The sequence below is a fragment of the Mchenga conophoros genome, linkage group LG20, assembly GCF_057382185.1.
Source record: "Mchenga conophoros isolate Kocher_MC1m ecotype Shallow Benthic linkage group LG20, M_conophoros_male_GT1.1, whole genome shotgun sequence".
In the NCBI taxonomy this organism is placed as follows: domain Eukaryota; kingdom Metazoa; phylum Chordata; class Actinopteri; order Cichliformes; family Cichlidae; genus Mchenga; species Mchenga conophoros.
Genome location: NC_140545.1, coordinates 11,045,389 through 11,065,356, shown reverse-complemented (window position 1 = coordinate 11,065,356; position 19,968 = coordinate 11,045,389). Strand labels below are relative to the sequence as shown.

At 40.2% G+C, this 19,968-nt stretch overlaps 2 protein-coding genes across 9 annotated transcripts; one reads left to right on the top strand and one right to left on the bottom strand.

The window, feature by feature from the left end:
- Positions 1 to 211: 211 nt before the first annotated feature.
- Positions 212 to 15,780, bottom strand: csde1 (cold shock domain containing E1, RNA-binding). Of its 8 annotated transcripts, XM_085258496.1 has the most exons (24): positions 15,650 to 15,780; positions 12,601 to 13,308; positions 11,443 to 11,705; positions 10,165 to 10,353; positions 9,415 to 9,613; positions 9,125 to 9,291; positions 8,536 to 8,622; positions 8,036 to 8,133; positions 7,872 to 7,953; positions 6,320 to 6,448; positions 6,069 to 6,194; positions 5,732 to 5,947; positions 5,463 to 5,633; positions 5,217 to 5,381; positions 5,058 to 5,069; positions 4,828 to 4,845; positions 3,643 to 3,750; positions 3,270 to 3,448; positions 3,048 to 3,160; positions 2,826 to 2,945; positions 2,566 to 2,744; positions 2,262 to 2,425; positions 2,033 to 2,165; positions 212 to 1,746 (listed from the first exon to the last, which is right to left on the bottom strand). In XM_085258496.1, exons 3-24 carry the CDS (start codon positions 11,566 to 11,568, stop codon positions 1,699 to 1,701), a joined length of 2,829 nt encoding a protein of 942 aa, XP_085114622.1. In that variant the 5' UTR covers positions 11,569 to 11,705; positions 12,601 to 13,308; positions 15,650 to 15,780; the 3' UTR covers positions 212 to 1,698. The 8 variants fall into 8 exon arrangements, with proteins under 8 accessions (XP_085114622.1, XP_085114614.1, XP_085114615.1 ...); XM_085258488.1 differs by lacking the exons at positions 4,828 to 4,845; positions 5,058 to 5,069; XM_085258489.1 differs by lacking the exons at positions 4,828 to 4,845; positions 5,058 to 5,069 and having other exon boundaries at positions 5,493 to 5,633.
- A 520-nt stretch (positions 15,781 to 16,300) lies between these two features.
- Positions 16,301 to 19,765, top strand: sike1 (suppressor of IKBKE 1). The gene is made up of 5 exons (XM_085258498.1): positions 16,301 to 16,936; positions 17,117 to 17,222; positions 17,290 to 17,432; positions 17,551 to 17,664; positions 18,887 to 19,765. Exons 1-5 carry the CDS (start codon positions 16,778 to 16,780, stop codon positions 19,004 to 19,006), a joined length of 642 nt encoding a protein of 213 aa, XP_085114624.1. The 5' UTR covers positions 16,301 to 16,777; the 3' UTR covers positions 19,007 to 19,765.
- The last annotated feature ends 203 nt before the right edge of the window (positions 19,766 to 19,968 follow it).

The window sequence follows — 19,968 nt, the reverse complement described above, 5'->3', positions numbered from 1 at the left end:
AAAGACAACACTGAATATAAAACATGTTTTATCAAATGTAGTTTTATTAACTGATTACTTATGCATGTCTTTCTCACAACTAGCCAATGTCAGACAAATTGCTCTATATAATAAAATGAACTTCACAAGCATTTATTTTGCTTTCAAGTTGTTTTATTCAGTCTCAAAGAACACCTACAGGCTTCCTCTGAAAAGAAAACAGAACAGCTCGTGAATTTCATAAAATTTTAATTCAATTGTCTCATTCAAGAACATTAACAAAAGTACATGAGAACCTCTGTACGTGGTTCAACTGAAACCCGGTGATCTCCAGAGAAATTAATTTTGACTGTAACTTAACGTGCAGAGGCACAACAGCTCATCTCCAGAGTGCACAAGCTGATCTCCTGATTTCTAATGTAGTTTTTCTTAAAAACTGAATTTCTAATACTTCACCCCTTTTCCTTTAAGTTACATTGGTTGTGTTATATTTGAAGTTTCCAAATTCCACTTTAAAAAAAAAAAGAAAAAGAAAAAAGCAGCACACATTACGTATAGTATACGTCAACCCACAGGTTTGGGATGCATATCAGTATTTTTCCTACTTTAAGAGAAAGCCACCCTAAGATTGTTCTGAATATTTTGGCGGTTGGCTGGGATCAGAGGACACATCTAAATTTTTATTTTTTATTTTTATTTCATTTTGCTTTCAGTTTTTAGGCACCTTATTCTTAATATTAGCAGATTAAGTTTCGATGGAGAAAAAAAACAAAACAAAAAAACCCCCCAAGAAAATTATGTGCAAGAAACAAAAAAACAAAATGGAAAAAAAAAAAAAAAAAAAAAAAAAAAAAAGTATAAAAGAACTGCAGATATAAGATGCCACAAGGAATTCTGCACCTGGGAGGGGAGAGGGAAAAGAGGAAGAAAAAGAATGCTGAAGTGGAGCATGTGAATACCAAAAAGGCATCAAAACTCCAGACTGGTGGAATTAAATCCCATTAGATTAACTACTTTGACATTCACATACATCACACACGCGCCATGCTTCCACTTCAATAAAGCATTAAAAACTGCTCAAAAAAAACGAGCAGAGAAGAATCCTCGGTTTAAGCTTGCACATATGAGAAATATGATCCTCCTTATGGAGGGAGCTTTGCTTTATGCGTTTTGTAGGAAAGCATACAGGAGTGGAAACCTGATAGCGAAGTTATTACGTTTCCGTCGGTAAGGGAGCAAAAAGTAAGAACGAATATGGAGCTGAGGTTCAAACACATGCTAACAGTCACTCGCCCAGTCAAACTAGCGGACAGATTACAGGTGCAGAATTCCAGACAAAGAACAAAATCAGGACGTAGACAGCCACACAGTCACCACTCTGACTTGGAGGGAACAAGCCCCTTAGAAACAAATACCTCCATTACACACTAATCAATTCTAGGATACATCATACGCACACACTCAGAGGTCCCCATGTACACTGCAGCGTGGAACTCTGTATCAAGTACATCATACATGGGAGGCAGGGAACTGTGGAATAAGAAAAGTTCCACTGCAGACTGGGGACAAAGATTACACATGCCAATTACTGTATGTGTGCGTATGTTTTGCGGATGAGTTTGTGTACAAGCATGTGTCAAATTAAATTCCCTTATCCCCTGCTGCTGCTCTCGGCGACAGCGTCCCTCCAACACCAAATGGGGGTAGGCCCTGTATTGCTCAGTCAATGACACCAGGCTGGCGAGTCTTCCGCTCCACATTGAAGCCCTGTAAAGACAGAATAAGTTTAATTAAGATTAAAACAAAAGGAAAGGGGGAAAAAAAAAAGAGAAAAAAAAAGTTGTAAAAATTTTTTAGGAAGGAAACTAACCCCTGAAATGCTCGCCAAGTGTCTTTTTTAGTCACTGTAGCAAATGATTTCATTCTACTTCATTCTGATCAGTAACATGGATGGCTCCAAATTCATTTTAGCCAAAGTCATTTCTAAAAAGACTATACAAACTTACAGGTTAGCACAATTCAAATGTGGCACCATCTGATAATCTCATCATACCTTTGAATTGTCAGGACCACGAGGCTGCCTTACAATGACCAGGCGAGGAGCACTGGCATCATCAAGCGTGATACTCTTCAGTCTGTTCACCAGGCGGTCAGGACGTGGAGTCGCCACTGGTTTAGGCCCCTCACTGCAAGAGGAACACAATGAACAAACAATGTGAAGGCCCACTGGTTTAAACATACCAGCCACAGTCCAGTTCTAAATTTAAAGATCAAGTTCTTACCTGACTCTGCGTACATTGCAGGCACTACATTTTCCTGTGCGTTGATTGAGGACAACTGAGAACTCCACTTCATCCCCAGTCTGAAGCTCCAGACCATCTTGCACTTCTTTTACATGGAAGAATAACTTCTTGCTATCACCAACTTCGTATGTGATAAAGCCAAACTGGAGGGGGGCGGGAATTAATCGCAATTTTGAGTTTTAAAGTATGACGTCCACCTACTACCCAGTGTGTTTTTTTTTTTTGTTTTTTTTTTTTTTAATTATGCAATTGAGGAGAGGAAAAAACAAAAACTGAACACTACCTGGTCTTTAACACACTCCACCATGGCTCTACGCTGCGGAACCACATTACAGGCCATCTTCTGGCCAGTCTGGGTTATTGTGCAAACCTGGAACTTCACCTGTTCTCCTTTTTGCAAACAATCAGACTTGTTTGCCATACTCATGATTCCAAATGGATAATTCTGCACTTTTGATCCGCCTGAAAATTAAAGGGGGAGGAATCAATTTTACTTTCTACAAATAAACTGTTTTACATGTGTAGTCATAATGGGATACCAACCTTCCTCTGAGAACTCAACAAGTCCTTGGTATTCAGTCTGGGAGGGGTCAACACTGCGTATAGGACGGATAACTTTCCCTGTCATCACTGTCCCACCAACATCTTCACCAATTCCATTCACTATGACGGGAAAGCAGTGGATTTTATTTGCAATCATTCCTACCTACAAAATGTCAAACATTACAAATGTACCAAAAACAACTGGAAGTGAATCACTGATACCTGCAGCAACCTTGGTGACCTTTTCAGCACTGACTTTGTTTCCTTTTCCCTTTGAGAGATTGTATTCCACTGTGTCTCCCAGATCCAAGTTATCCAAGTCTCCGCACATTTCACTAAAAACAAAAGCACAAGTCTGAGAATTTGATACTAAAGCGAGTTATCTGCATGGCATTAATAAATGAATACCCTAACCCAGAGGTGTGTTCAAACTTAAATCATTACCTGTAGTGAAAGAACACTTCCTGGTCATGATTTGCTGTCTCAATGAAACCAAAGTTATCTTTCAGTGCAGCAACAAATCCATGCAGTCTCTTGGCACCAGAGGCATTACGGTTGAGGACCCGGATGGAGACGGCACTCTGTTGGCCAGTTCGCTTCACTTCATTGATTGAGAACTCCACCTAGAGGACAAACGCACAAGTTGCATGGGGGAAAAAAAAAAAAAAAAAAAAAAAAAAAAAAAGCTTCAAGCTTTCAACAACTAAACTTCAAACCTTCAAAAGATGAATTGTAGCATCAACTGTTTGCTGGACTAATTAGGCTAAATGCATAGTGGAAACCATATTTGCGCTCAAGCAAAATAAAGTGTTACTACCTTGTCCCCAACCTGTGGGTGACTTCCTCCCTCTAGGTCCTTGGCATGGTATGGCACAGTGAGCTTCACTCCACAGTCTTCATATGCAATCACTCCCTCCTCAGACTCCTACAATAAAAGCAACACATCAAACTTGGATCATCTTTCCAATTAAGACAACGGTCCCCAACCTTTGTTGCGCCACGGACCGGTTTATGCCCGACAATATTTTCACGGACCGGCCTTTAAGGTGTCGCCGATAAATACAACAAAATAAAACTAGTACTGGTACCGATAAAAAGATTTATTCATAACACACGTGAAAAGACCCAGGAAAACTGAGTTAACGATAACAAAAATAACACTGAAAACTGATAAAAACCCTGAAAACCATACATTTCACACCTGAGCCTCAACTCTCGCAGCCCGGTACCAAACAACTCATGGACCAGTACCGGTCCGAGGCCCGGGGACCGCTGAATTAAGACTAGCAGTGCTGGCCAAATGTCTCCGCAATGCTACAGTTGAACAAAATGAGCATAAGCTGGCAATGTCACCAATTTAAAAGAGAACAAGTCATTTATGACTAGTGTATTAGAAAATTCTGTGCACACAGCCTACATAAGCATTAAAGATAAATGTGTGCAATGCATCATGCTGTAGCAGCCTAGTTAGTACACACCTAATCTACTACAAGCAGTGTTGAGCTTTACCCTACAATTTAGGGCTGCATAATTATTCACTGCTCTAGTTTATAATAAAAAACTAAACACTGTTACTTGACTGAAAATGGCTCTTAATCCATTGTTTGCCATTTCAGTTACTGTATATCGTTTTGAATGCAAAACCATTAGCGCTTAATTGAACTGTTAAAACAAAATCAAAAATCTGGGCGCAGTTTACAATTATTAGGACGAACCAAAAACTCGCTGTTTTAATAGGATACTGTGTTCGTGAACACCACACACATTTTAAATACAACAGGCTGACAACCACTAAGAGGAGGAGAACCCCCCCCCCCCCCACACACACACACACACACACACACAAAAAAAACCCCCACTAGCATTCTGATTACTTTTGTGCAGCCCTACAACAAAGTGAAGCTTCAATTCCAGATTCCATGGGTTAAATGATGATCAAACCTCACACTGTAAATTAATCAGGTGAAGGACACCAGAGGGTTAGAGGTTAACAAAGACTAACCTTTTCTACAACTTTACCCTTTAAAAGCAAGAGAAAGATTTATCAGACAGCAAGTCTCGGCACCACAACACTTCACTTGATCATTTGGATTTCTAGACTTTACGTGATGAAAAGCTTCTTTAGATTATGCGTTAGTAAAACAAATTGCGACACCGATAGTTTGTACAACTGGAGTGTCTTTAATTGTGATGCACTTTCATGTAGCTTCATGCAGAAGGTCTCAGTCCTACCTTATCTTTTTTCTAACCAACAAGGAGCATGAACAGGAAGTCATTGAAGGAGGAAAGCAAAGAGGAACATTAGAACTAAAACAGTGTGAAAATACGGATAGATGAGGGGAAATGGGCTGTGTCATAAATGGGGATGATTTAAGTTATAAGCGGTGTTACCTTCTCCTTGCCCTTGGTGGGACTGATGTTCTTGGCGGTGTTTCCAACGACTTCCTTTTCCACTACACCCACAAAACGTTGCTCAGACTGGATATGGAAAGACACTGTGCCTTTTGGAAGCTTCTTAATGCGCACTGCATGGTTTCTCTGAGCTGACAGCATATCCTGGCAGGGATGACATTTATATTAGTATTTTTACTTTAAAGTAACTTGAATGTGCCTGCTTAGGTAATAGAAAATACATACTTTTTTGAAAAGCTTATAAACAGGACCTACAGGCACAACAGTGAACTCCACTTCATCTGAGATATGAAGCTGGCCCTCCTCTAGGACTTCACTGAAGTGAAAGAACATCCTGGCATCCCGATCCACACACTTAATGAATCCAAAGCCATCGCGTATAGCTGCAATAACCCCCTAAAAGAATACATGATGATGCACCATAATCAACATCTGTGATGAATGTACTATAATATAAAATTAAAACCATTTATAGCTGCTGTTCTGCAAGCTACCATTTCACGATTCTCCTTGGTGAACTTGAAAGTGTCTGGCAAGATTTCGATGTTGGTAGCCCGCTCAAGCTTGTCTCGGCGATCAGTAGAGATGTTGAATTGTATGTGGTCTCCTTCCAAAAGAGTCACCTTGGTCTTTGTGTCCTTCTCGCCAAACGGCAGTTCCTTGTCATTGAAACCCATCCTTACACTGACACGACCGGGCAGAGGGTCATTCTGTGGAAACAAAGTTTACATATCTGTTAAAATTGTTTTAAATTCTTGGGTTGTAGTCCATGCTCCCTTTAACAACAACAAACTGTCTTCTACTAAATAAAGTTTATCAGAATCTCCTTGCCTGGTTCTTGGTGGGGACTTTGGGAATGACCTTTACAACGGTGCCTTCAAACTGCTCAATGCTGATATCCTCAAAGATGACTGTTCCTTGAGGGAGGAGCCTCACGTCTGTTGCTACTTCTTTACCCTATTGAAGGTTACAAATTAATCAAAGTCCTTTAAGAGTTACACAAAGACAGTCAAAAGTAGAGCTAAAGCTGAGTGATACATTTTCAAAACGTTCTACTGAAATTCCTAAAAGGTAGCACTCACATTTCTATCTTTGATGGTGAACTCCACATCATCTCCAGCCTGAAGAGCCTCTAGATCACCTTTGAATTCGCTGTAGTGAAAGAAGATTTCCTTCACCACATCTGCTCTTTCAATGAATCCAAAGGCCTCCTGAAATTGAAAACAAGGCTCAGCATAACAGGTTGGTCCTGTTTCAATAGTTCAGCAATTCTAATAAAGCTTGGGAACGAATGAAGAGGGAAAAAAGCCTGCCAAGGGTAAAATTAAGTTGTTTTTGTAACCACTGTTATATTCTACAACATGACAAATCATGTATGTGACTAGACAGCATTGTCTCTCTCACACACACACACACACACACACACAGCTGTTCAATATAACCATATATATCGGCTGACGATATAAAAACCTCTATCGTTTCATTTTACGCTATCGTTTGTTTCGTGGTGTCGCAAAATAAATTGTTTATGGCAATATTTTTCTCATCGTTTTGATGGTCACTGTAGTGGCTATATTAATTTCTTAAAGTTCTCTCTTTCCCTTATATTTTATAAAACCACACTACGGACGGACAAGAGCCTGTTTTTATGCGTTGTGGTTAGCAACAACGACGGTAACAGCATCGCGTGTCCGCTTGTTTATGTTCCACATAAACCTTTCACAATAAAGCTCAAGATCCTGTTGAGACTTTTCAAAATAAACTGAATCACGTGAAAGAGCAGATTATTTACGGATGAGAAGTTAAAAAGCCGCCAGGTGCTAAAAAAAACAAAAAACCTTAGACTCAAACATTAGAACAGGCTAGATGCACCTGCTCCTTGTCTTTTCTATCTCTGACTTTATGTCCTCTACAAGAGTTTTTTTTTGCTGGTTCTTCAAATGTTCAATAAAAACATCTATGCTAATTCATAACGAAGAAAGCTTTGTAATGAAGACTGTCATTTCCAAAACACTGCCCGCCCCCACCCCGCGGTCCGCAGCGCTGTTGAAAAGGCTGTGGAAGTCCATGTATTAAACACGTAGACCTGTGACATAAAAATCACCAAACTCGGACGACCACAGACTGTTGTCCTTCGTGGTGATGAAGGAAAACGCTGGGTTGGCATGTAAAAGGGCATTTATTCCCTTCAAAGACCTGCAGTTCAAAAAAAGCGCCCCTCGACAGCCAAACCCATCTGTTCTCTGATTGGATTGTTACATTTGTGATTGACATGACATTGACCAATCAGATGAAGGGAAGAAAAATAGGGTCAAAAATCCGTAGTTGTAACTTGCAGGGGTTTTTTTTCTAAGTCCACACACAAATCTTTTTTACGCACACACAAATCTTTTTTACGCACACACAAATCTTTTTTACGCACACACAAATCTTTTTTACGCACACACAAATCTTTTTTACGCACACACAAATCTTTTTTACGCACACACAAATCTTTATGACCACATTTTGAGCCCATAGAACTTTACAAACCGTAAAGTTCACCCAATACTCCTCAAGTGTTCTAGGCAATTTGTTTTGTCAAATTTCAAAGATATTCCACTAGAGAGAAAAAGTGTTTTGATTGGATCTTACCTTTGTAGCGCACACTACACCCTGGCACCTCATCTGTTTTTTCTTCACAAGCTGAATATTACGAGCGCTGACTGCACCAGTACTGAAAAACCACAAAGGAATGAACATTAAACACCCAGTGACAGCTGCTTATGGCATTTATGCTACAAGTGCTGCACACTTACTGCTTATTGGTCTCCATATAGAAGCTGACTTTGTCCCCCGTGTCCAAATGGATATTTCCCTCCACGTCATCAGGAGTATATGTAAGGTAAAATACTTCCTGTGAAAAGACACCACCGATTTAAAAAAAACAAAAAAAAAAAACAACACCTAATAACTCGAACTATGTAATATTCAAAACTACCAACAATGAAACTGAGTGAAGAAAAGACTGCCATGTGCTGTGGAGGCTGAAGGCTTTACATTGACTCAGTGCCACCTAATTTGACTAAAAGCAACACCTACAAACACTGGCTTCTGCCCTTTTTCATTAGTAATCATGTTAGATTGAGTTTGCTAAATGCTTATTTGATCAAACAAAAGATGCATGAAGTTAACCAATTGCCTCTGTACAAAGTTTACTACAGAGGACAGGAGATGAATTCATAGAAGAAACCCACTCCATTACATTAACATCCTGCAGCTTGCTGACTCAAAGTGTAATTCATGCCACCTATCTTACCCCATTTCTTTCATAGCAGACACTGCCAGTGGGCACCTGTCCAGGAGCAGACTTTCCATCCAAATGTAACGGGATTGATGACACAACCTGCAGTAAGGGGGGAAAATTACAGGTAGAAGCCATTAAACCACTGTTTCATTGGGCTGAATAGACAGCTACAAAGCCAAATAAAAAAAAATTATGGAAATGAGATGAATAAAATGCCTGAACCTCAAATTGTACAAATGCAGGTGCATGAATGCTCTAAATGAAGATTTGAGTAATTTGTTTACATCAAATAACAAGGTTAGTGGCATCATGTAGTTATGTTTATCACCAATGATACCAAGTATTTGGGAAACTGGCTGTTGTATAAAATACAGAATCGAGTTGTCAAGTGAGAAATTATCTCATTCGTACACATTTGTTCAGACATTCATCATCTCAAGCAGACACTCATGCCAGTTTTTAGTTTACATTTAAACTGTAAATCAGGATGAGAGACAAGCTTGACAGTTATAAGAATGACACTGCTTGCCCCAAAAAATAAAATAAAAAGGCTAAGCTGACAGACAAGGACATAACCAAAAATAAAATGGTATTCCTTAACTGGATGAATATAACCATGCAGCACAGTAAAGGGATAGGCGTGCAGGTCTGGCCCCACCTGGCCCGAAATGCGCTCCTCTGGCAGCACTTCTGGCTTTATCTTAAGCAGCTTCACTGCTATGGGCTTGCCAGTGCGCCTGTCAGAGGAAACTTCAAACTCTACATCATCTACAGAGAAAGGGACAACAAATAGAAAAGAAAATGAGCAAACTTCAAATGACAAATACAACCTAAGTTTCAATAAAGTCAGCAGGAAATCAAGTAGGTTTCTTTTCAGTAAGTCGCCCTCACCTCCTATTTTAAGCTCCTGCAGGTTGCCATTGTACTGGGAGCAGTGGAAGAAGAGACGAGCCTGACGTTCAGAGCACTGGATAAACCCATAGGACGTCAAGAGCTTCTCCACCACACCAGTCTCTCTAATGCCAGGCCCTGAGCCATTGGCATATGCGGTGTGCCCATTGTTGTGGAGCATGCCTGGGTCAAAACTCATCTAGAGAAGAAGAGAAGCAAGTGTTAAAAAGAAAGCTACCAGTAGTACATAAACATGTAGTTTAACAATTAGGATGCAGCAGCTGTGTTGGATGCCAACCTAAAACAAAATAAATAAAAAGGAAATGAAAAATCAAACATGCAAGTATAGCACTTTCAGGGAAAGTGTGGAGGGGGCAGGGTGAGCAAGTAAAGCCACACGAGAATCTTTGGGGGCTAAGACGCACTGATTTCAAACTTAGACCACGAACATAACACAGTAGGGTTTCCTTTTCACTCATGCACCTGAAGCTGAACTTGACTCACTCCATTTACAGCAGTGTGGCAGAATTTCACACAGTTCTGGTTAGACAAACATTTAATGTGTTTCCATCCATTAACCAACTACTGATTACATGGCAATATCACCAGAAACTTGTCAAAACTCTTTCATAGCACCCTAGTTAATCTTTGGGGCATTTGTTTTCATCCATGCTGTTAGCAAAAGTCACAACACACCAGCAGCTCAGAGTGGTTAGGTCAGTGTGGGCACCATCAGATATGCCTCCTTACTGATCTCTGATACAAGGGTGTCCGCTTGTGTTTTTTACTGCCTGGGTGGGGATGGCAAGAGACGGAGGAGGAACGGGGGATAGGTACGGGACCAGTAGAAGCAGATGGGGTAGAGCCAGTGTTGCGAGCCACTGGAGGTTCAGAGGAGCCTCTTTCCATTTCTGACACTGGGGACAGGACTGGGATATGCTGCAGAGAAATGAACGTTTGGCTTTTACTCTGCCTACAGTTTCCCATCATCTCAGACAAAACCTGCTGAACTTATAATTCAACTTTTGAGGTATTATAGAGTCCTTTAGGCCCAACACATTCTGACGGGTTCTACAAAAAGCAATGGACTAGATAATAGTCATCACAACCACCACCAATACTTAAACCAGGAACAATAGCAGGCAGTAAAACCATCAGATCACTCAACCCTGAAAATTTCATGTTGAAGGGAGCGATATTTGGAGCACTACCAAGTCCCTGGTAGTACTAGATCGCACTCAAACAGGAACGGATCTACAGAGGAAGCAACACTAAAAAGATATCTAAAATACATTATTGGCACAGACGGTCATGGGAATGATTTAAATACAGTGCTGCAATTAAAAACAAAAACAAAGTAAAGATGGAGAATCAGAAAATGCAAATGACAGGTCAAAGAGCGGTGCATCTACAGTGGACAGGAAGTTGGTGATGGATTATGAGTAATGGGGGAAGAGGGAGGGGATCCCAGAGCAGCCTCTTGCTAGCCCCTGTCCTGCAACTATCACGACTCCTTATGACACAACGCAAATGTACATGAATCCCCAAAGAGAATTAAGGGCTTTGGTCCAGTGCTGATGGATGAGTACTGTAAATACCATCTACTTAAGATCAATTTTCAGTTTTCCTGAGAACCAACAAGTATCCACCTTTCATATGCATCTGTGGTCCTGGATTTTGTGTGTAGTTACGTCGAAGTGTTAATATTGTCCATCTTGAGTCACTGCCCTCCCTTTTACCAGTCTGAATATTAATCGGGGAGGGTACAATGTAAAAAAAAAATTAAATAAAAATAATAAAAACGATTTAAAACAAAAATTTAAAAAAAGTGCTCATTTACATCAAATTTCAGACATCTAGTTGGCAGAACACCCTCACCCTACAAGAAAATAACTGAGTAGAGGCTAGTCTTGGGAGCCTGAAAAGATGAAAGAAGTTATGCCATTCACAGCAAAGATGTGGGGCAAGGTGGGTGGATGGGTGCTCGATGGGGTGGGGCACGTAGAAAGGTGGGAAGGTGAAACTTACGGATCGGCCATATGGCGACAGGCTGAGTCCGACAGGGGAGGTGCTGCTCAGGTCAGCGCTAACAAACGCGGTGGGTGGCGACGCAGGCAAGGTAAACTCAACAAAGCCTTTCCAGGGGCTGCCCATATTTTCCCATAAACTTGAACAAAACTTGCTTGAGCACTTGCTGAACTTTGATATAGGTTTTGTTTTTTGTTGGATTTTTTTGCTTGAGTGTTAAATACTATTCTTAATCAACCACCCAATGATACACCGCTGGATGTCTGCAAGGGTGAAGAGAGGAACAAACATAATAGGTAAGGCAAGTCAGCCAGTGTGCCAAGTGTCACAAACAAAAAGGAAAATAGCTGCAGGCTTTAATCCCCAGAGAGGATACAAAAGGGGGGGAAAGAAGGCAAAAAAGGAGGGGGGGGGGGGGGGGTATGGCCTGAGAACGACAAAATAGGAAGAGTGTGGATCAGGTAACGGAAGGCAAGTAAATCATTTTCCAACAAAACTGAATGACTACTTCAAGTATTTGGAGGTGGTGGTGGCTCAGTGGTGCTGGCTTCTTCCGCATTTTCAGAAAAGTTATCTTTAACAAAAGGACAATGTAGAGGTCACTAAGATCAAATCACTATTTTACATCAAGTATCACTTCCTGCACTCACTCCACAAAAGGATGTGATGTCACATGGAGAAACCAATAAGTACGCAAGATTCAAGTCTAACCAAGCACTGCGGTAGCTTGGAATTGGCTGCTGCAAACAACAGCTTAAAATATTGTCCTACAAAGAGAAATTTAAATGAGGTCCAAAACAAATAAATAATTTAGTTTGCATAACTTTGACAAAGATGAAAACACATTGGTTTTTAGTGACTGAGGGGAAAAAAAGAAATATGAATAAACAACATCCTCGGTATACTGCCCCAAAACAGTGCAATGGTAAGTGTTATACAATCTGTTTTTAAAGCATGTGTGAATCATGTAGTGCATCTAACAAATGCAGATTCTGAATCAGATACCAGTTTTATAAGAATATTAAAATCCAAAAGAGGCCACTAATAAACCTAATAATACAGAGAGGTAATGATGAGCAAAACGTGTGACATAACCAGAAGTACATTTACAGCCATCAAAAACACGCTATGAAGGGCTTTAACTGACTTGAGACCTACCTTTATTGGTCGCCTTGTGTCTTGTATCTCTCAGGATTTTGATGAACTAGCAGTTTTTGTGGACCTCTTCACGCACACAGTTGAACACGCACACTTGTTACAGTTTCTGGCACAAGTTCTAGATGTTGCATAAAGTAAAAAATAAAAAAAAGAAGGGGGGGTGGAAATTTAGAGCAAAAATAAAACAAAAAGGCAAAGGCAGGTGCAAAAAACACTGCTCAGGAAAAAGGAGAAAAAAAAAAGGGTTAAGTTGGGGAAGGGAGCTATGGGAGTGGGGAAAAGGAAAAAACAAAACAAAAAAACCAACAACAACAACAACTAGCAGATAGCAGCCCACTCCACACCCCGGTGGTGAGTCGGCGGTGTAGTGAGGATGAGGAGGGCTAGGAGCAGCGTTGGGACGTGTGCTTTGTCAAAGCTGTTGAGTAGGCACAAACTTCTGGTTTCAGATCAACTCTGGTCTTCTCAGAATATGCTTGGGCGCAAGTTTGCTTCTCTTCCACTTCGCAGTTGGGATGATGTGCGTATTCTTTGGTCGTTTCAGGATTTGGTTACTTCTTGCGTTTAAATCCTTGAAGTGATCCTTTTTCACCCACGCTTCTTCAGTGTTGTCTTTGTTTTGGGAGGTTTGTCTTCAGTTTCTTTGATTTGATCTGAACTTGAAGCAGTTGCGGATGGTACAAAAATTCAGGTCTGTTTCACTTCATACTGTTTGAAGGGGGATGAAGAAAAAAAGAAGATCTGGTTAGATGAAAACTTATCACCAACTCCACTGATCTAAATTTAGGTTAAATACAAAATGGCCCAAGGGCTCCATGAGTCTGTAGTGAGAGAGAAAAATGTAATTACACTGTCAGCTAATACGACTATTCTGTCACATGAAAACAAGTAAAAACCCCAAGCACCAGCAGCCTGAGGTCTTTTGGGAACATTTGATTCTTTAGCTGCACTCAAGTACAAAAATAAGCTTTCCTCAAATGCCTCTAGATACAATGCTAGGCAGCTGACAAGTACTTTGGATCAACAAGTCCTTGTGCATACCGTCAGTTCAGGCTATGTTATTTATGGCAACATTTCAGACCAAGGCCCTCTGTTTCATCATTCAGCCCCCCAGTTGTTCTGCATGCACACCACTGTAAACATTTTCAGAAGGGCTAATCTGGCAATCAAACAAAGCATTGTAACATGTGTATGACCACCCCCCCCCCAAAAAAAAAACAAAACAAAAAAAAAAAAAACATTTTTCCAGAAACTCCAAGTAACATACAGCACACCAGAGCTGGATGTTGTTGACCTAAATACCCTGCTCTGAAAACAAGATATCATGTGTCCTTGGTTGTCTCAGCTATCTATTCTGCTGTGACTATGTTGCAATGTCTCCCTTCTTACATCCCACTAGGTTAGAATATGACGTTGTTAAAAGGCTCAAATGTGATTGCTACAAGGTTGACTGCATAAGTGTATTAAAGGTTATGAGCCAGGAGCTTCTGTGGCATCTACGATTTTTTTCTGCTTTTTATTTCGCAGGAAACAAGAAAAAAAAAATCAACTCACGACACAACTAGCAGCGATCGGCCGTTTTAACCATGGTTTTTTTTTTTTTTGTTTATTTATTTATTATTTAAATTGGGACCAAACTACAGTTTTGTCTGTTTGTTATTTAATAACACGAGTGGGAAAGATACCTCTTATGATTGGACATTTATTAAACGACAGTCTTTTCTCTGGGCAAACAAAACAACCGCCCCGACAGGAACCACCATGTGACTTCTCAGCAATCCGCTATCCTCAGCTGGAACTGCCAACATGGCCTGATCCAACACGTTTCGGTATGCAACGCCATCGCGAACGTTACGTCTAACCAGTCGATTTCAAAACACACAATAAACTAAAATATAGTTAGTTAAAACTTCGTTCCTTTAGTTCTGTTTTGCTCATTAAGCAAAGTAACCCGCACAATCACATTTAAGGATGTCTTACTGACCTTGTGTGGACAAACAGAACCTGACAGATTGACATTCGCCGATGCTAATCGTCGTAAACGGCTACTACTCCACTGTCTTTAGCAACACTTAAGTTAATGATGAAGAATTTCTTTAACTAAAACGCATTCAGTTCTTTTGTAATTACCTGATGACTTAACTCCTGTGCGGCTTGGAGTCCTTGAACATAAAGTTTGCTGGTAATTAAGCAACGGTTCAACGTTGTACACTGTACATAGAGATAACATTTCGACTTCTCTTTCACATTAATGTTTAATGTGGTTTCGGCCATTAGTCAAAATATATAGAATTTCTATGTATTAATTTAGCTGGGACTGATTATAAAGAATTTTTTTAACTGGAAATCATATTTTAATGGAGACGTTTTTTAGAACTGGATCGTATCACACGCCAACCTGCAACACGGGCTATTTAAGCTAAACGGACAATAGAGTTAAGAACAGACAATGCCAAAAGTGACTGCCGACACCAGGACAGTTCTTTAAAAAGTACTTATAATTATTTACATTTTAATTTCTTGCCAGTCAAGAACAACGTTAAATATAGACACTCAGTTTATTCATTTCTTTACGTCGATAACGCAATAATAACATTATCGGCGTTAACGGCACGAGGACGGAACAACAAAGAAGCTAGATATAAGCCTCGTGCTTAATTCTATTTAAATGCCATCTTTGTCTCTAAAGTAAACCACATTCATTCTACACACGTGCTGTTTCTTCGCCAGACTCTAATACGTCTTAGAAAAAACATCACGCGCCTGTTTATTTATACCTTCGACAGCATAACTAGGCCATTGGCAATGCTAAGTAGCTAGTAGCGACTACCGTTAGCTAGCATGCCGTTGTACTCCTCGGCCCTCGCGTGATTTATGTGGAGCTGTAACAAGGCAGCCTCCACCCAGGCCCGAACTGTGCGTACGACTAAGCGCTGACTCACCAATTCACCTCTAAGTACTCACTGACCAAAAAGAAAACTATCATTGATATATTACCAGTACACGCTTAAATTCTTCTGCTAAAAGGGATAAAATATTAAAAACTCACCCCAACAGCTTTCAGCACTGTCACCAGCGCCGCTAGAAGCAGCACGGCACATTGCGTAGAGATAGGGAGACGGCTAACGCGATATTTGACGATACTAGGTAGACCAAAGATCCTCAAGCGAAGAGTGGCTACGCAAGGCGCTGATAAGAAACCGCCTATGTGCCGCAAAGGGACATGGGAGGCATTTGCGTTATAGTAACGTTAACATTTTATCTACCTCGCTGTCTAGACTGGAAAACAGATATGTAAGAGTAATCCAGTCGAGTTCAATAAATAATAAACCCATTAATTATTTGATTAATGAGTAAATAATAGCTATCATGCCATTTATTAGATAACTAAACTGAATAGGTGTCGCCATAACTAAGTTTTCTCCCCATACAGGAGAGTTTCTGAGACTACACGTTGCACAATTACCCAACATAGGAAAATGTAACATAATGCATCAACTCAACTCAGCCCTTCACTCACTTTGAAATTACCCGATAGTAATATTTAAATTTCAACACTGTAAGTGGCTTACGTTACATTTTTACTTGAAATGTTGATAATTTTTAAAATTATGTTGTTGTTGTTCATTTTGTGTAACATACAACTGTTGAACAGTGGAGAACCAATATCATTTTTTCTTTTTCTTTTTCTTTTTTTTAGATGAGACGCTGTTGCTTTATGTAAAGATATTTTAAAGACAAGCTAGATAGGTTTAGCCATTTACCCCGCTTTTGGTTGTGTGCCAAACGTCTACACCGCACTCCACCCCAGTAGGTGGCGACTCAACGTTGGTTTGACAATTCAAAGTAGGAGGAGGAGGAAAAGAAGAAGAAGACGAAGAAGGAAGCGTCGCTAACAGTTTAGTTCTACACGGAAACGTCAGTTTCTGAAGCAGTAATATTCTAGTAATGTAGTAATATTTTGATCTGGGTGTCTGGTACTTGCCCTGTCTGCCGACACAACATTAGTTAAATAGCGAAACAGTAAGGATATTTATGTTTCTATAATGGCACCGAGCTGCCTCGGCTAAGATTATATAGCCCAGCTAAGCAACGGCTGCGAGTTGTTTTCGCTCGACTAGCTAGTTTTGTAGTAGCTTTTCTACGTAGCGTAAAAAGAGCTATCACTTTCCAGTAAATGGCCTGCACTTTCGAAAAAGTGCTGGCCGATACTCGGACCCTTCTCGAGAGGCTAAAAGAGCACGACACAGCCGCCGAGGGACTGATAGAGCAGTCCGAGGCCCTAAATCAGAGAGTGCAGGGCATGAGAGAGGTGGGAAATGCTCTGCCAGACAAGGTAAACTCGAGCAGATAGCTCACGTTTATGAAAAGCTGCACTACTGCTTGGTGTACACATTGAACTAGTTAAACAGTGACCTGTACTACAAAGCGAGTTTTCCTCGTATCTAGGATATGCTTTCGTGATATGCGTTCGCTAAAGTCTTCTTTATCCGTTTCTTCTCTGCTCTTTTTTCAGCACACAGATGACAGTTCAGAGATACAGGAGCTCACGAAATACAAACCTCATGTCCTTCTGACTCAGGAAAACACTCAAATCAAGGAACTGCAGCGGGAGAATAAAGGTAAAAAAAGGTTCTGCTGACTGGCTGGTTTTATATACCAGTATTAACGCTCTTTATGTCTTTGTAGAACTATGGGTGTCTCTCGAAGAACACCAGTACGCGCTCGAGTTGATCATGTGTCGGTATCGCAAGCATGTGCTCCAGCTGATGATGGCAAAGAAGGAGCTGGACACCAAACCTGTGCTCAGCCTCCATGAGGACCATGCCAAAGTACATCAACTCTGCATTTCTTTAATTTGCTCACACGTTTAATGGGCTATGATTCCAAATACATAGACACACAAATTTAAAATAAAAACAACCAACTTGATTTCTGACTCTTCTCCAGGAAGTGCAGAGCCAAGTGGAACGGATATGCGAGATGGGCCAGGTGATGAGAAGAGCAGTGCAGGTGGATGATAAGCACTATTGCTGTGTTCGAGAGAGGCTTGCTCAGCTAGAGGTGAGAAATGCAGTTATACATGGACACAATGACACCTTTCCTCTTGAGGTCTGTGGAAAAATATGTGATTTTACCACAGACCTCAGACATCAGCTTCTGTGTCAAAATGATGCAATGATAATAGAGGATCATAAATGCAAATGAGAGCTGAGTTGTCAGTTTTTAGTGGAATGGCTAGGTTTAGTGCATCAGGTCAAGGAGCATGTTGTTTTGTTTCGGGGTTTATTAGGCCTTTTAAACCAGTCGGTTAGATTTCTTACTGTGCCATCTTTGTGATAACCTTTTGTGAGTTTTCTAAATATGCTACAACTGTAAAGTTTGTTGAAAAGGTACATTTTCCCAAACGGTAACAAACGTGTATTTAAGAATATAAATGAATAAAAGCATTCAGAACAATAGCTATCTTCCCAGGAGTGGTTGTTCTAGCAAATTCAGCCACAGACTGTGCAATGCTCATGGCTAAAAATCCAAGAGCTACAGCTTAGACTCTACAGGGCTATGTTAGCACGTTAAATGAAAGGGAGAAAAAAAATCCTCTTTCCTTTAAAAAAAAACAACAAAAAAAACAAGGCAGCATTGTTAGTTTTGCATAACTTGGCTGAAACAGACTCATAAAGCAGGACAATGATCCCAAGCACAGCAGCAAATCTGCAGCACAATGGCTGACAAAAGGGAAATCACAGCTTTTTAATATTTCAGTCAAGGTCCAAACCTCAACTCAGCTGGAACACTGGTGGGACCGTAACGAATAATCGTGATCTTCAGTGTGCTGAAGCAACATTGTAATGACCAGACTTCCTCCATAATGATGGATGGATAAAGCCGTACACAAGTTTTTACACGATGCTTCTTTTTATTAAATAAATAATGACATGAGTTATTGTTCATCTGGGGCTGTATTTAAATAATTTTAGTACCTACTAAGGAACTCATCTTTTTTTTTTCTTATTAGGTCTTATTGATAAAACCTGAGAAATAAAAGACGATGTACTTTCTTTTTAATTTGTCTGTATTTGCTTTGGTTATCTGCTTCCCCCAACACTGCCAAAGTGCAAAAAATTCTATCACAAATAAACAGTAACACTATTTAAAAGAGAAGATGCGATGCATCCATCACAATTTTCATTCAAAACCTGCTTGCATGGGGAAGCACATGCATGTTATAAGGAAGAGATATTTAACTTCAAAAGTTATGTTTGAAAAAAACATTTTCTACCTTCAGATTGAGAACAAGGAGCTGCGCGATCTCCTGGAAATCAGCAAGAGCTCTGTGAAGACAACTAGCCAGTCACTAGCAGCAGAAGAAGGAGAAGAATCTCCTCTGCCAGGGTCCACAGAGTGACCTGAAGTACAGCTGGGATGAGGTTCCACAGGACCAGGAGAGGGGGCTGATTGTGTCTTCACCTGTGTTCATTATAGATATTGTTATTTTAATTTTATTTTTTTACATGTAATGAAATGCAGTCCAGCATGAGGTTAGCACCCACGATACACATGTACTGCAGCAAAGGCAGTAAAAGCAAAGGTGATTTCTTTAGTTTTTAGCCAAAGACACTTTTATTCTCCAAGGATACAGTTTCTACCTCTTTGCTGTTCACACACACAAACTTTCACAGTGAGTAAAGCACCCAAAACCAGCCCAACCTTTGAGTTCACTTGAAATCTATTAAGAAGCCAAATTGTAGTCCACACCATATAAGAAGCTGTGCTTGCTGCCAATAAGAGAACTTTTGGCTGTTTTACACTTTGCCTGCTGAGGAGTAACAGTGGAACCTTTGTTGTGATGTTTTGGGTTTGATATGTTTGATAAAGTCTCAATATATAACATGGTTTTCATGTTTTGGTACCTTAATTCTGTGTGTTAGACACAAGTTGTACAGTTTGCAGATTCAGAGTATTGCATACCAGCTAATGGCACATCTTTGTTAGTGAGAACACTTTCAAACATGCCAAGGTGTTTTTTGTGTGTAATGGATACCATGTTTGTACGCTGTATGTTGTCAGAAACTGTATTTTGTCGTCTTAGGAAATCATGTTAGATGACTTCACGACAGTGTACTGATTTGTGTCAAATTAAACTCAGAAAGTTTGCTATACATAACAGCGTGCCTGGTTTTGTTTTGTTTTTTCCAAACTTTTTTACTGTACAGCTTGCTGGATATTGTATGGACCAAAGTGACTTGTTTGGGATAATCCTTTCTTTACCGCAAGCTGGCGCCATTCAGTTGTTGGGGTATAACCTATCGCGAGGTTTGCAAGAGTTTCAATGCTGCTTTCAAAAAAAAAGACGTTACTTGGCTTTCT

What these genes read in the sequence shown, in the direction of transcription:
- csde1 (XM_085258496.1), bottom strand. Translation starts at nt 11,568, where the DNA reads ATGGGCAGCCCCTGGAAAGGCTTTGTTGAGTTTACCTTGCCTGCGTCG. An exon ending in AAGTCCCCACCAAGAACCAG is followed by an intron (nt 5,948 to 6,068) that starts GCAAGGAGATTC and finishes TTGTTTCCACAG; the next exon opens with AATGACCCTCTGCCCGGTCG. An exon ending in TGTTGAGTTCTCAGAGGAAG is followed by an intron (nt 2,745 to 2,825) that starts GTTGGTATCCCA and finishes TTTAATTTTCAG; the next exon opens with GCGGATCAAAAGTGCAGAAT.
- sike1 (XM_085258498.1), top strand. Translation starts at nt 16,778, where the DNA reads ATGGCCTGCACTTTCGAAAAAGTGCTGGCCGATACTCGGACCCTTCTC. An exon ending in ACTGCAGCGGGAGAATAAAG is followed by an intron (nt 17,223 to 17,289) that starts GTAAAAAAAGGT and finishes ATGTCTTTGTAG; the next exon opens with AACTATGGGTGTCTCTCGAA. An exon ending in AGAGGCTTGCTCAGCTAGAG is followed by an intron (nt 17,665 to 18,886) that starts GTGAGAAATGCA and finishes TTCTACCTTCAG; the next exon opens with ATTGAGAACAAGGAGCTGCG.